The sequence below is a fragment of the Oncorhynchus keta genome, chromosome 4 (genome assembly GCF_023373465.1).
Source record: "Oncorhynchus keta strain PuntledgeMale-10-30-2019 chromosome 4, Oket_V2, whole genome shotgun sequence".
NCBI lineage: Eukaryota > Metazoa > Chordata > Actinopteri > Salmoniformes > Salmonidae > Oncorhynchus > Oncorhynchus keta.
Genome location: NC_068424.1, coordinates 48,002,974 through 48,018,964, shown reverse-complemented (window position 1 = coordinate 48,018,964; position 15,991 = coordinate 48,002,974). Strand labels below are relative to the sequence as shown.

Below are 15,991 nucleotides of genomic sequence, written 5' to 3'. Positions count from 1 at the left end.
GACAGACAGACAGACAGACAGACAGACAGACAGACAGACAGACAGACAGACACTAACCAAAGCCATGTGATACTCATTAATGTGTTAATGCCAATTCTCTTACATCTCAATCTGGTCCATCCTTTTCCTCTCCATCCATCCCTTTAATTCAAGATCGTGTGGTTACCTTCCTGCCCCCCTCCTCCTCTCCCCCTCCCCTTTCTCTTTCTTTCTCGCTGTCTCTGTCTAACCAGCATGAAGAGGCAGACGTGCATTCAACCATCAGACAAATGTTCCACGCACAAACACACACACTCACACACTTGATCTCAGCCAAACCCCATCCTCCCCTTTGTTTTTACAAACCAAGAGCACAACACTCAACAAATGTCTCAAAAATAAATGCTCAAAATATATACAATAAAACAATCATTTTCTGTGATTGGCTTTGTCTTCCAAACCTATTTTAGCCAATAGTAGCCTGCCTACTAAGGACTTTGTGCATGCCCTGTACCCACAAGGGCAAAGCCCTGCCACCCCATAGTCCTGTGTTTCATGCTCTAACACAGGCAGGGTTATCCTCGTCCCCAAAGGGACTGGAGATCCCGTTCCACAAACTCCGACCTATTCAATCATCCCACTGAGCATGTCAGCGTGCAACACAATTCCCACACTGGGAACACAATACACTGAGCATGGAAAAGAGCAAACATTATCTTTCTCTTTCATTGTAAACAGAGATTTATTCTGTCAAGCAGTGTAGGCTAATGTGAAGTAGCCCCAATAAATGTTGTATGACTCAAGCTTCATTGATTGCTATAGCTGCCTGTTGCCCAGTAGCCAGCGCCAATGTCTTGGAGCTTAATATGTATATTAAACACTTTAAATATTTCATGAGGACGGCGGGAAAAGAATCGTTAGGAGCGGTAAAGTTTCATTAGCAACTCCATTTGGCTGCGAGGCAATCTCGTCCTCTACCACTGTCGCTTGCTTCTATTGCAATAAAACACATCTCTCTAGTCCCCTCTCTCCTTCCTATCCCACACTCATCTCCCCGTTTTCCCTCTCTTTCTACATATCATAATAAAACATTTGTAGATCCTCTTTAAATGCACTATTACTTACGGCTGCCTTTTCATATTCTAACATCACGGGCACTTTAGTGACGACAGAAAAACGCGTCATTCATTATTCAAAAGAAGACGATCACGTCCCTAAGAGAGACAGAAGCCCGCTCGTGAAATTGATAACAGTGGAGACTCGTGCAATAAAAATGGAGCCCGCGGGTGCCACGAGCCCGAACCTCGATTATGCAGATCAAGTGGTAATTTCTCAAACAAATCGCACGCTTTCAGTCTTTTGTTCCCTTTTCTTTGGACTGGAGCAAATCTCTCCAGAGAACCAGAATGCCAGCTGAATAAATTGGCTTTGCAATTTTGCACGAGAATTGACGTTCTAGCAGAGGGTCATTTAGATGAAGAGAGCTCGCCAAAGTCAAGTGTTACGCCAATTACTCGACTAATAATTATAAGTGTTACAATTATTTTAGCCTACTATAGTATTGGCAGAGTTGTTTTTTGTAACCACTATTATATAATTGTTGTTAAAGGCTTTAACATTTTTGTTCGAAAGTAGGTATATGTACACGGAGTCTTGCCAACTCCATTGGTGTCATTGTCAATCAAGCACACTCTTTTTTTATAAAGTTAATATGTGTTGTATCCATTTGCGTATTTATTTATTTCTAGTATTTTTATGATTTACTACGGCTTTTGTTATTTTATTAACCTAATTGTGATTATAGAATCCATACAGTGGGCCTATGATGCTTATATGTAGTTGCTTGTATGTAGTTTTGTCCTTGAGCTGTTCTTGTCTATTGATGTTCTGTATTATGTCATTCTGTATTATGTTTCATGTTTTGTGTTGGACCCCAGGAAGAGAAGCTGCTGCTTTTGCAACAGCTAATTGGGATCCTAATAAAATACCAAAAGCTTTCTCCGCAATTAGTGACATCATGGGTGGTTTTCCGGGGTACATCGGGGCTAATGTGACATAATCTCGGAAAATCTGAGGATTACACAAACTCATTTACACCCACGACCCCTGGACCAACGCTTCCCAGTCCCAGTCCGCTCATTCCATTTCCAGTGGCGCCTAGCCTATGGCACGGTTTCCGCCGCGTTCCAGAATCCACAGTGTAGCAAAAAATACGAAAAATCTATAGAAAAAAGCAATGGTATATACAGATTGTCATATAAATCTAAATCGAATGTATGCAATCTAAAAAATAAATATATATCAAACATATAATTTTATAAACCTATGAACAACATACACAAGGAAAAGTGTTTATGATTTTAATATGACATAGCCTGATAACTATATAGACAGTAGCCTAAATGTGTACGGTCAAATGAGAGTTACGAGAGTCCAATTCTTCCCCACGGAAATATGGCCACCAGCGGGGTCACATATGGCGGGGGAAACTAGCCAATTCTGCCAGTCCGTACTGCTAAATAACCACCTCAAGTTTGAGTTTTTTGATACCTCGTTTATTCGTTTACAGATAACATATGTATTGTAAACTACTTCAAAAGAATTACTACGAAATCATTATTATTCATAGAGAAATTTCCACAGGATGAATCTGAAATCCTTAACGCACGTTTGATAAGAAAAAAAAACACGTTTAATGTTGCGAAGCTATAGCTGGAACAGAATAGCCTAATGTGCATTGGTCAAGAAACAAACAACAAAATAACCTCCATTTATTCGTGGAACAAATTTGATCGAGTTGAAATTAATCATGAAAACAGTCTTATTCATTATAGTTACAGTTATCTATGCGTGTCAAAATGTAAACGTATTGCAACTCAAAATATAGGGTTCAATTATAAGCTAATTAATAATAAATAAATAAAAGTGAAACCTGTGTTGAAAACCTTGGCTAATGTAAATAAGTTAGGTGAAAATTTTAAATAGGTGAAAGACTAGGCCTATATAAGCACTAGAGATGGGGACAGGAACCCATTTCAGCAAGGCTCTAGCCAGGGTTCGAGAAACAGTTCATTGTGTCCGTCTTTTCATTGCGTCTGATGGGCAGCAGGTTCAAGCGACCATGCCGACCCACCACTTCATCTGTACTAGCCCGTGGCCTCGTCACACAATTCCCTTTTATTAACATTTGATGTGGCACAGCGGTGGTATAGTTTAGGCCTTCTAAGGACTTAGAGCATTATTCCTATTATAATTATTAATCCTGGCGTGTGTATGACATAACCCACTGGTTTATTTACAGAGGAGGAGTAAACTGTAGCTGTGAACAGATGCTCGTAATCATAACTGAGAGGTGATGCCTCGCTTATTCTATACCTTAAACCAATGGCCCTAACCAAGGACCACTTCGATCCATGACGAATAGAGAGAAACTCTTGTGTTAATAAAGGCCCTCTCGTGTTTCTCATAGAGAAAAATCTATAATACGACTGAACTGCCTGCATTAATCTCCACTACTCCATACTGGTCCGGAGAGAGACGCACAGCCCACAACACACGAAGCGTTATGAACTGTTTTTGCCGATCACAGATATACCACAGAGAGAGAGAAAAAGGCATACACAATAAAGAGATAAGAGCTATTGAGATAATCAACGATAAAACGGAATATTATACAAATAGGAAAGGCAATAGGAAATATAAATATAGGTTGGCCTAAGTGTTGCAACACTTGTCTATTATTTCAGTTCAATGGAAATATTATATTACAGCATACTGCATTTCCATGGAGACCGGGACAATGGTTACAAAATAGAGATTAGAAAACATGGACTCGGATCACCCTTTGAAAACCTGTAAACCCACAATGTCATGTGAAGGATTGTCCAAACAGGTCAAATTAAAAGGTTTGGAAATCGATGCTCTGATATGGCACTAAATTGACCAACTCTGAGAGCTAGGAAGGAGTATGGTGCCAAGTGATACCCACCAAGCTTCAATCAGTCATGAAAATGACAACCAATGAACAGTCAAGGCGTTGACAGCATCAACCAATAGAATCACGGGAATGGGGCTTTTGGGGGGAAACAGCAAGACCAAGATGTTTTGACGCAGGGAGTAGAGCGTCATAGACGTCTCCAAACGCACATCAAACTTCCACTGGCGCTCCCGAGGATGATCTGAAGGAGGCCTTTCCGAAGTTGCAGACGGTCGGATTTTGAAAGGAAGATGACATTGGAGCCAACGGCATCTTCTCTTTGGCACAAACCGGCCGTTTAACCTCGTAATTTAATTTCCATCCAGTCCAGCCATCCCACAGTCTATTGAAAGGTGAGGATGGAGCGCGCACCCAGCGCCCCAAGTCCTCCTCCCAAAGCGGCCCAGCACGAACCCATCAGCTTCGGTATCGACCAGATACTCAGTAGCGGTGCTGACTCAGAGACCGGACGGACCAGCAGCAGATACGGTTCGGATACAAGCAGTGGAGACGGTTACCGTTTGGGAAGCCCAACTGGAGGGAGCGCTGCCTCCTACACTGCGCTGTCCATCTCCCTCTCCGGCATGGTACCACAGTTAGAGGACCCTGGTTTGTACGGAGTGAACTGTAGCCTGGGTAGCAGAGGAGTGATCCGGGTGCCTGCTCACAGACCGTTGACTACCTCCGGGCCGCCGCACTTGATGAGCGCTGTACCCGGGTATGGAGGCCTGTGTTACCCGTGGGTCGGGAATAGGTTCGCCAAGGAAAGGTTATCAGGTAACTTTCCGATAGAACCCTTAGCATCAAATAATGTTATTGAAAAAAAAATACACAATTTCATGCGCATTGATTTCGGTTATCTATGTTTCCCGTAATGGCAATTTTACTTTCAATGTGTTCAAAACAGCTTAGCTTACAATAAGCGTGCAATAAGCTTAGAAAACGTGAAAAGACTAATAACAACAAGAAAAATACAGCAATAAACATTTAAATAATAAAGATGATGTGAACAATAAAATAACAAGGCACATTAATTAAATCTTCAACCTTTTATGCATACAAAGAAAATAATGTAGACTTACATATTTTTATTAATGTAGTCATTTAGCATACTCGGCCCACGCAATATTACTGAAATGGTAGCCTGTTTCATTATTTCTCTTAATCATTTAGCCTATGTGAATATTACAATACTTAGCCTATACTATAGCAACGAAAATCACACAAATATTGAATTGGTCTATCAAATTGGCCTTTCGAAACGAAATGAGTGAGAAAAATCTCAAACAAATAATTTGGTGCTAGAAGACCCTAAGCCCTAACTGGAGGTCAATGAAAATGGAGGCATTTACAGAGAGATAAAATAAAATATAAACATGCTATTTTGGTGGATTCTTACAATGCAATTTCAATCATTTATATGCTACACATTAAAAAGCTATTAACATACCACGTGAAATAGGAAAACATAATAAACAATAACATTGTAGCAATTATGTTGGGAGTCATTATTTTCCACAACGATTTTTTTTCGCCATAATTCACACCCAACAGTTTCGACAAAGATATATGAAAAACTCGAAAACATTCTCGCCAAGAGTGGTCATAGTTTAAATTCTAGGCCATAATACTATTGATTTATTTACATGTGTTATGTTCCAATTCGGCACCCAGAACTGAAGCCAAAATTATTCACTCCCTGTATTTACTAGGCTATTTCATATGATTGTTTGTTCACGCTAGAGGAGGCAAGCCTAACTTCAATAGCCAGACAGCAATAATATCTTTATCCACAGAAAATAACCGGATAAAACAGAACTGCTCGGTTTTATTCAGACGCCAAATTAACCTATATAATACACGTTCAAGACATTTATAGCCGAACCTTTGTTTTCGGGTGAGGATTATGTAGGCCTACCACCAAACCTTATCAACTGTACAACAAAGTTGGGAGGCTCACCTCACTTTTCCACTGCGTAAACTCAACCTCCAGTCTGTCTGTCTTTCTGCTCTCTCCATCAGCTCTCGTGCCATTTACGGTGACCAGGCGAATAGGTCATCCATACCAGAACCGCACGCCGCCCAAACGGAAAAAGCCTCGGACATCGTTCTCCCGTGTGCAGATTTGTGAGTTGGAGAAGCGCTTCCACCGGCAGAAGTACCTCGCGAGCGCCGAGCGGGCCACCCTTGCCAAGAGCCTGAAGATGACGGATGCGCAAGTCAAGACCTGGTTCCAGAACCGACGGACAAAATGGAGGTTAGTTGATCCATGAGCTTAACTGTTTACTCAAACCTTGTGTTGACCACATATAGAGGGACAGAGGCGCAACTTTGGTTTCAGAAGTGTGTGGGGGGGCATAATTATAATTATTATATATTTTTTTAATTCAGTTGGATAAACACTCCAAACAGCCTACCCGACCGCTCGGAGGCATCCGCATGGTCCTAAAACACACCGTTGCCTCGTTTTGTATCACACATAAAATTGGGGGGACCAAAAATGCAATGTCCCCCGTCACCAGTGAAGTTGCGCCCATGGAGATGGATACAGGGCTCTAGTGCCCAAAAGCCTGTTTTATCATGGGCAGGCCATTGATGACTTTCCCCGTTTTGAAGTAGTCAACTGGCTTCCTATGGGTTCAGGAATGATCACATGATTGATTCCATCCGGGTCATCAGGAGGGATCAGCCAATGAATTACACTAGTGAGCAAACATTCCACAACTGCAGGTGGCACTAAATCGTCAAACTTGACTTTACACCCTTTCAAACAGCACACTACAGCTGACAGTATGCACCTTTTCAGTTTCTTTGCCAAGTCATAGAAGTAGTAGAAGATGAAAAGTGTCTACTTCAAAATAGACATGGTCTCAATGGCGCTGCCCATGCTCTCACAGACACCATAAATACGATGCGATGTATATCTAAATCTATGGTTTACCTCTTCGTTTGAAATGTTTTCATATCTCATCATTCACCAGTCACTTCCGCTCATGTGCAATTAGTCTGGGGAGGAGGTTAGTTTTAGCTAGGCCTTAATGGGGGACTAATCATTTTTGGGTTGTGTGAATGTGTAATTGCAGAGGATTTTAAACTAAAGGCAAACAGACGCAGGATGTTCTTACCATCATGTTTTTTCCTGGCACTGATTTCTATTCCTGGTTCTGCTGGTGGTAGGCCTACAGGATATTCCCATCGTTTTTTGGGAAGAAACATTTGGGATCTACCAGCTGGTTCCAGTTGCCTAGTGTGCTTATTATGGGCTTGTTCAGGAGAGTCACTATGATCTATGTACTGTGAAGCCAATTTTTTACACTTGTGATATAAGACCAAATAAGCTGTAGATGCATATATGGAAAGTTGAGGGGGTTTATAAATGTCCACTATAGGCTACCTAAGTTTGACCATTGCTGAATGTCAACATATAAATATTCTTTGTTCATAATTCAATTCTATGCAATTAATCTCTCTCTCTCTTTTTGCTCTCTCAGGAGACAGACAGCGGAGGAAAGGGAGGCTGAGCGTCAACAGGCCAATCGGCTGATCCTGCAACTGCAGGCCGACGCCCTCCACAAGTCCCTCGGCGAATCAGCAGGCTCCGACCCACTGTGCTCACATAACTCCTCCCTGTACGCCCTGCAGAACATGCAGCCCTGGGCCGAGGAGAGGGAGTAGGAGGAAGTCTTCCCCCAACCGCTGTTCCAGGGTCACACATTTGTTCATCTGTCCAATTGGGGTGATCCGATCTGATCCTAGATGATTTGATGGTGCCAAAATGGAGGGTATGGACAGTGTGATGCCCCTTTGAGATTGTGTAGAGACTAGGCGTCTGATAGGACCACACCCTCAACCTGAATGAATGACTGCACTGTCGACATTACACAAGCACCGTTACCAGTTTCCGCAAGTGTTTTTACCCCTATCTGGCCTTATGTCACATTCCACACTGTGTCTCTATGGCTAAAGACTGAGGTTGTAGACTAAAATTGACAGGGAAGGATAGGAGGAGGAGTGTGTGTAAGGTAGAGGGATTTATAGAGGGAGGAATTGGACAGGGGGGCAGAAGGATGCATGTCATGTTGGTAATGAAACTAAAACATCCTCTAATGTTTCATTTGTGACACATTTCCTAATAGGATGTAAATGTTTCATAATTTGTACTTAGGATGTATACATATGTAAATAACGATATAAACTCTTCACTTGAGATCATTTTGTTTATGTTTTTTTGTGACATAGAGACATGAATGGAAAGCTTTAATTGCTCACAGCCTCTCCCCCTTGCTAAAGAAGACACTTCAAAAAGGTCACTACTTTCTTTGAAAAGTTTATTGTTAAATATCATTTTGTACAACATTTCAATATACACTGATGTGATTTTTTTTCTTCCCCTTTCTGTCTGTCATTCTCGGTCTGTTAGTCTCACCTCTCTGTGCTTTGCTGATCATGAAATGAATCTTGATATTGTATAAAAGTATAGGTGAAGGTAAGGTATTAGGGGACTGTGAAATAAGGGATTCTGTGTTTTGTTGTCAGTAAGTCTTCACATTGATGAGGCTATTGTCATCACCACCCATGTCATGGCTTTCATTCCTGTATTCTCAGTGACAAGCTCTCTCTCTCTCTCTCTCTCTCTCTCTCTCTCTCTCATTACTGCACAGGATACCATGCACACACCTATATTGGCACAAAACAAGCATAAGAATACACTTCAAAATAGTGCTGAGCGAATAGCGCTTTTTGAGGTCGGTTCAGTTTTGGTTTTTGAAAATAATCGCGGTTTTCTTATTTTTTACAATAAATGCATTGTTCAATGTTCGATGTTCAATGCTGTAACAACAATGAATAAAATAATTGATGGTAGTGAGTGACAGCCTATTACTATCAGTTATTAGGCTCTAAACCATAATTTATTCACATAACTTTACTTACAGTAAATTAAATATTTTGTTTATGTATATTACATATTTGTTTTTAGTATGATGACACTAAGATATGCAATTACTGCGTATCACTTATTAACAAACCTCATTACTTTAATAAAATATTTCAGTCGTTGTGTATATTTTTTTTAAATTTCATTTGATGACTTAATATTTTATTACAAGTCATAATCTCATCTCTGCTTAGGCTGTAGCTGCCAGCCAGCCATCCATCTATGTTCTCCCAGAGTCATCCTTCCAGATAGGAGGCTTACATAGCTGGTTAGCTGCCTGCTGTCTGATGGAATCACATTTGAAGTAGTTCTATAAAGTAGATAAGGCATACTTTTAACACTGCTAAATAACAACTATCAATCAATTAGATGCATTGTCGGGTAGAGATACATAAGCAGCCGGATTCTAGCCCTCTCTTATCTCTCTGTGTCTGTCTGTCGGGCCACACAGGCTTGCCCGGCAAAGAACCAATGAGAACAGGAGGCAGCTAGCTGTAGGCAATGGATTCTGGTCAATGTAGTTCATTACCATGTTTTCGGCGCTTAACTCTGATGAGCTGGACAACATGTCCCAGAGAGAAATCTCTCACGAGAAATGGCACAAATGGTGCATAACTAAATGGAATTCAAATAATGGAACCAATGTCCGTCAATTAGTTATTTACAAACTGAAAATAAACCAACATTTCGGTTATTCGCTCAGCACTACTTCAAAATTGCCATAGGCCACAGAACATTCAATCCAGGCTCTGTGGGTGGGAATATCATCTGGCCAGATTGACAGACAAAGAGGCAGATGAACGGAGCTCAATGCAGACAGAAAGATAGAAGCCAAAAACACAATGATACAAGGCACCACAACACAAAAAACATTGACTAACCCTAACACACATACAGTAGGAGTGCTGCATTTAGCGGGGTTAGGACTGACTTGTTTTAAATGTATATTTCTTAATATGTTGCGGTCAAATACAGATCACATGAATTCTACAAATGAAAATGTACAGGAAATGTCCTCAATTTGTATCTGTAAACTGTATTTGTGGTGAAATTGAGGCCAGGATTCAATCCAAGGAGTGTTATAGAGCAGCGCACTGACTGTCGACAGTGCAACATTTTAGGGCAACTTCCCCGATGTTCAAAGAGCTCGCTCTATAGTGCACCTCGGATTGAATCCCGGCCTGACACAGTGTAGGTAAGTGTGTATGTCTCTATATTGTCAGTATGTCAATTAACAGGTGTTATATACACTCTCTGGGAGAACAGTAACCATAACAACGACGACAACATCAACAGAACAAGACTGAGAGAGTTCGGACCAAGGGTGAAAGATTACAGGGTCACAGGAAGATCAAAAACAGGTACAAGGGGTCAGAGGTCAGTGGGAGGGGTCATAACCCAGCCCGTTGATTGGTCACTGCCATTGTAACGTGATGGTGAGACACGGTGCCACACGGCAGATGCATATAGCTGTTGCTGGGCGGCCAGTGTTGAGTACCTCTCATAACCATGCTGACAGCAAAGTTTATGTGTGTCCCTTTTTGCCATTAAATGGTGTGCTGCTCTTTCTTCTCACAGTTCAAAGGTCTTTCCTATCTCTCTTTCATTTTCCCACTGTGTCTCTTTTGTCTGTTTCATTTATATGACGTTTTCGAAAAGCTGCAGGGACCTCATGATGTTTTCATCCTGGGGAAGAAAGTATGAAAAAAAAGGAGAAAGCTGATCATGAGGGAAAAATCAGTAACACGTCTGAACTCGCACATACACAGTGGTGGAACAAGTACCCAACTCTTCTACCTGAGTAAAATTAAAAAATATCTTCGTAGAAAATGACTCAAGTAAAAGCAAAAGTCACCCAGTAAAATTCTACACGAGTAAAAGTCTAAAAATATTTGTTTTAAAATATACTTAAGTATCAAAAGTAAAAGTATAAATCATTTCAAATTCCTTATATTAAACAAACCTGATGGCACCATTTTCTTGTTTTTTAATTTATGGAAAGCCAGACATAATTTACAAACTAAGCATGTGTGTTTAGTGAGTCCACCAGATCAGAGTTAGTAGGGATGACCAGGGATGTTCAGTCGATAAGTGCTTGAATTGGACTATTTTTCTGTCCTGCTAAGCATTCAAAATGTAACGAGTACTTTCGTGTGTCAAGGAAAATGTATAGAGTAAAAAGTACAATATTTTCTTAAGGCATGTAGTGAAGTAAAAGTATTCAAAAATATAAATAGTTCAGTAAAGTACAGATAGCACAAAAAAACAACTTAACTAGTACTTTAAAATATCTTTACACGACTGCACATACTGTACAGTGCTCAGTGTAGTACTCTGACTGTATCACATAAGTACCACTAGGTGGCAACGAAGACTGAGAAGAGGTTATAAATGAAAATGTCTTACTCAGGCAGTTTAAAATAGAGTACCACATTATGAGTCATAATACCCCAAAAGCCTAGCGGTCAAACAAGGAAATGGTTCCAATAATATTTCCACCATGCATTTTTCCCATACGCGATTTTAGAAACACTTAAAATAAGGGCTGTGTTTCGTGTAGGCTTACCCGGGTGTGACGTTTACATTTCGTGTAAATTTCGTGTACATTTGCCTGTATTTACAAGGTAACTTCTATCAACACATTTGCCTGTATTTACCCCCCGAAAATCAAACACTAATTAGCTGTTAATGTGACAATCATAAAAAACTACAAATGATGAGCTGTGGGGGCCCATGCGCCTGACATCAATGTCCACATTTTCATTGAATAAATCATTTTGACAGTAACCTTCCAAAAATTCATTCATAAACCTTGTTTTAACTGACATATGTACTCGGAAGCGAAATAATTTGTTTCTTGGGTTTCTTGGGTTTCTTGGTTTTCTTGGTTTTCTTGAAAAATAGTGCAATGAGTGACGCTTACTCAGGTCTTCAAAAGAGCATATCAGACCGAGAGCCTAATGCTTCTTGGGTAGTTCTTTATGAGTTTTAGTTTACAAAATAATCTCTCCGCAGAAGCAACAGTTACAGGGATGGTAAAAAAAAAACTGCTTGAAAATCATAACAACATCAGGAAAACTGGGTTGAAGGGAGTGGTGCTTCAAATAAAGCAGTTTCGCAACCGTCCCTTTATCACTGGTATATTTTGGCGTGCATTATCCAAGAATACGTTTACATTGTGTGCAGCGCCATGAACATACAATGGACAATGTCTCAATGTCCGGCCCTGCAACCTGGACCTACAGGCCATGGTGAATACATTTGCTCACAAAAATGCAAGGCAACGCAGTCACATGCTGTAGCTACTATAGGCCTCTACGTGAAAAAGAGAGACAAGCACAGACACAAATATACTTTATTCTAAGAGAAACAAGGAGAAAAAGAAAGACAGAGAGAGAGAGAAAGCAAGGAGGACTTCAGCGGACCAGGGGAGTCTCTCAAATTGGCTTTAATTTAATCGAATTTGATTCAATTTAATTTACCTTGAATACCGCAGCCCAATTGTGTAGGCTATTAGCCAGACAGAACCCACTGAGCTCAACAACAAACAATGGCTGAATTTATCCTCAAGCCAAGTACTTTTTTCTTAATTGTAAGGCTGTTTTATGTGTAATTTTGATTTTAAAACGTGTATATAAATAGCAACTAAATGCGGCATCTAGCTATAGACAGTACACTGCATAAGGAAAGCGTCCCTAGTAAGCTAGTGTTTTGAAGGTGGACTGACTGTATTATTTGGAATGAATAGACTGGCTTCAAGCATAACAACTTTCTATCCAAGCTGGGAGAGAGCCCGAGGATGGCTCATGTCATGCAGGTTCCGACAGGCTATACAGGACAATTGATTTTTTTTTAAATCAATTGGTAGCTGTCGCATCAAACATTTATTTTACAATCTGCCCTGTTAAAATGTCCAACTTTAATTACTGAACAAGCAATTACATTATTGCCAGCAGTCTACTGTAAACGGCAGCATTTCGAAAACCTGGTACAGCTTTAATGAAATGTTAGGCTTAACATGAGAAAATTACAACCAAATAGGCCTACCAATAAACATTTATCCAATCACTAAAGCACAGCTATAGGCTCATATGCCCTGGGTCCAGAGAAAGCATGTCATCGATTCAATAGGCAGCCAGCCGCACAGACATGGAGCTATTTCAGCACCATGGACAGTGATCGGTATCCAGAGAAAACTGCAGTTTATGGCAGTGGTGTGAGACCAATGGCTCTGGTCTACTTACTGTCCCCTCCCTGCTCTCTCCACCCGCCCCACCCGAGCTGAACAAATGAGGGAATGGGGCGTCTCGCTTTCTCTGCGGTCTCTGGTAAAGAGTAAAGACCAACAGCAGGGAGGAATGATAGTGTAGGATTATTATAGAAGTTATATTATTTTCTAAGTCACTGTTGTGTAGTTCTAAAATAACTAACTACACAAAAGTGTTTGGAATTGTAATGATAATTGATTATCGACTACCTTACTCTATTCTGATTGGTCAGATGTTTGTTGATGGTTAGAAGGGTACAGGAAATAGTTGAGTTGAAGAGTGCTGGCCTAATGGCTGAGAAAAAGGTCAGTTGATCATCACATTTGCATAAGAGTAGTCAGTCTCCATCCAGGGTTCGTTTACATAGAGAGTGATCAACCCACCATCTAAAACCCTCAAACTACAATAGTATTATACAGGATTAAGTGGGAGGGATGTTTAATGATCAAATCAAATTTTATTTGGTAAAAGTGACTAGGCAATCAGGATAGATAATAAACAGAGTAGCAGCAGCATGTGTGTGTGTGTGTGTGTGTGTGTGTGTGTGTGTGTGTGTGTGTGTGTGTCAATATGCATGTGTGTGTGTATTTTGTCAGTGAGCATATGCAGTGTGTGTGTGTGTGTGTGTGTGTGTGTGTGTGTGTGTGTGTGTGTGTGTGTGTGTGTGTGTGTGTGTGTGTGTGTGTGTGTGTGTGTGTGTGTGTGTGTGTGTGTGTGTGTGTGTGTGTGTGTGTGTGTGTGTGTGTGTGTGTGTGTTGTGCGTGCGTGCGTGCGTGCGTGTGTGTGTGTGTGTGTGTGTGTGTGTGTTGGAGTGTCCATGGCAGTGTGTGTATAGAGCCAGTGATAATCATAGAAGTCCAGAGAACTCCAGTTTACCTCCTGGCAGGACAGAATGAACTCATCCAGAGTGACTACTCCATCTCTGTTCTTGTCCATCTTCTGGAAGAAAGCATCCACATGTTGTTTGGGAGTGTCTGTCTTCAGGGCAGGGTAGGTGTACTTCCCCATCATGTCATATATCGCTCTGACGATGTCTGTCATCTCCTGTAACACACACAAAAGCACAGTTTGTCTGTCAGTGGATGTCGAATGTGAAACAAAACACACAATTATTTAGAAATGTACTACACATGTATTTATTTGATTTGATTTAACCTTTATTTAACTAGGCAAGTCAGCTAAGAACAAATTCTTATTTACAATGACGGTCAAAAGGCCTTCTGCGGGGACGGGGCTGGAATTTAAAATAAAAATAAAAATATTTAAATATAGGACAAAACACACGCAAGAGAGACAACACAACATTACATAATGTGAGACCTAAGACAACAACATAGCAAGGCAGCAACACATGACAACACAGCATGGTAGCAATACAACATGACAACAACATGGTAGCCGCACAAAACATAGTACAAACATTATTGGACACAGACAACAGCACCAAGGGCAAGAAGGTAGAGACAACAATACATCACGCAAAGCAGTCTCAACTGTCAATAAGAGTGTCCATGATTGAGTCTTTGAATGAAGAGATTGAGATAAAACTGTCCAGTTTGAGTGTTTGTTGCAGCTCGTTCCAGTTGCTAGCTGCAGCAAACTGAAAATATGGGCGACCTAGGGATGTGTGTGCTTTGGGGACCTTTAACAGAATGTGACTGGCAGAACGGGTGTTTTTGTGGAGGATGAGCGCTGCAGTAGATATCTCAGATAGGGGTGAGTGAGGCCGAAGAGGGTTTTATAAATAAGCATCAAGCAGTGGGTCTTGCGACGGGTATACAGAGATGACCAGTTTACAAAGGAGTATAGAGTGCAGTGATGTGTCCTATAAGGAGCATTGGTGGCAAATCTGATGGCCGAATGCTAAAGAACATCTAGCCACTCGAGAGCACCCTTACCTGCCGATCTATAAATTACGTCTCCATAATCTAGCATGGGTAGGATGGCCATCTGAATCGGAGTTAGTTTGCCAGCTGGGGTGAAAGAAGAGCGATTACTATAGCGGAAACCGTGTCTAGATTTAACTTTAGCCTGCAGCTTTGATATGTGCTGAGAGAAGGACAGTGTACTGTCTAGCCATACTCCCAAGTACTTGTATGAGTACTTGTATGAGGTGACTACCTCCAGCTGAGTATAAGACTTTATCATCTACATACAAATGGATGAGAGAGCTTCTTACTGCCTGAGCTATGTACTCCCTTGGTGACAAGCAATGGCTGAGACAGCAGATTTTCTGACTTTGTACACCGCACTCTTTGAGAAAGGTAGTTAGCGAACCAGGCCAAAGATCCCTCAGAGACACCAATACTCCTTAGCCAGCCCACAAGAATGGAATGGTCTACCGTATCAAAAGCTTTGGTCAAGTCAATTAAAATAGTAGCACAACATTGCTTAGAATCAAGAACAATGGTGACATCACTTAGGACCGTCAAGGTTGCAGTGACACATAACCTGAGCGGAAACCAGATTGCATAGCAGAGAGAATACTGTAGACATCAAGAAAGCCCGTCATAAACTGTATGCTGTACCCACTTGCATGTGCACCTCACACACACACACACACACACACACACACACACACACACACACACACACACACACACACACACACACACACACACACACACACACACACACACACACACACACACACACACACACACACGCACACACAAACAAACAAACACCTCCTTGTTGATGTAGCCATCTCTGTTTATGTCATACAGGTTGAAAGTCCACGTCAACTTCTCCCTCACTGATCCCCTCAGTAAGATGGACAGAGCCATGACAAAGTCCTGGAGGAGGGAGAGAAGGAGACACGGTCACAGGGAG

The 15,991-nt window shown here is 41.2% G+C and overlaps 2 protein-coding genes across 3 annotated transcripts in view; one reads left to right on the top strand and one right to left on the bottom strand.

The window, feature by feature from the left end:
- Positions 1 to 4,071: 4,071 nt before the first annotated feature.
- On the top strand, positions 4,072 to 8,162 carry LOC118376390 (T-cell leukemia homeobox protein 3-like). The gene is made up of 3 exons (XM_035763104.1): positions 4,072 to 4,732; positions 5,978 to 6,212; positions 7,447 to 8,162. The coding sequence occupies exons 1-3, from the start codon at positions 4,315 to 4,317 to the stop codon at positions 7,628 to 7,630; spliced, it is 837 nt and encodes a 278-aa protein (XP_035618997.1). The 5' UTR covers positions 4,072 to 4,314; the 3' UTR covers positions 7,631 to 8,162.
- A 138-nt stretch (positions 8,163 to 8,300) lies between these two features.
- Positions 8,301 to 15,991, bottom strand: part of LOC118376400 (Kv channel-interacting protein 1-like) — a 44,776-nt gene continuing 37,085 nt past the window's right edge. For both annotated transcript variants that reach the window (XM_052508018.1, XM_052508019.1), the window contains exons 5-7: positions 15,847 to 15,954; positions 14,036 to 14,203; positions 8,301 to 10,577 (exon numbers count right to left, since the gene is read on the bottom strand). In XM_052508018.1, the coding sequence (XP_052363978.1) occupies positions 10,530 to 10,577; positions 14,036 to 14,203; positions 15,847 to 15,954 (324 nt within the window). In that variant the 3' untranslated portion in view covers positions 8,301 to 10,529. The remainder of the gene's footprint in view (positions 10,578 to 14,035; positions 14,204 to 15,846; positions 15,955 to 15,991) is intronic.

Bases quoted from the DNA above. Each gene is read 5' to 3' on its own strand.
- LOC118376390 (XM_035763104.1), top strand. From the start codon at position 4,315: ATGGAGCGCGCACCCAGCGCCCCAAGTCCTCCTCCCAAAGCGGCCCAG. The intron at 4,733-5,977 runs GTAACTTTCCGA...TCTCTCCATCAG, and splicing joins CGCCAAGGAAAGGTTATCAG to CTCTCGTGCCATTTACGGTG. The intron at 6,213-7,446 runs GTTAGTTGATCC...TTGCTCTCTCAG, and splicing joins AACCGACGGACAAAATGGAG to GAGACAGACAGCGGAGGAAA.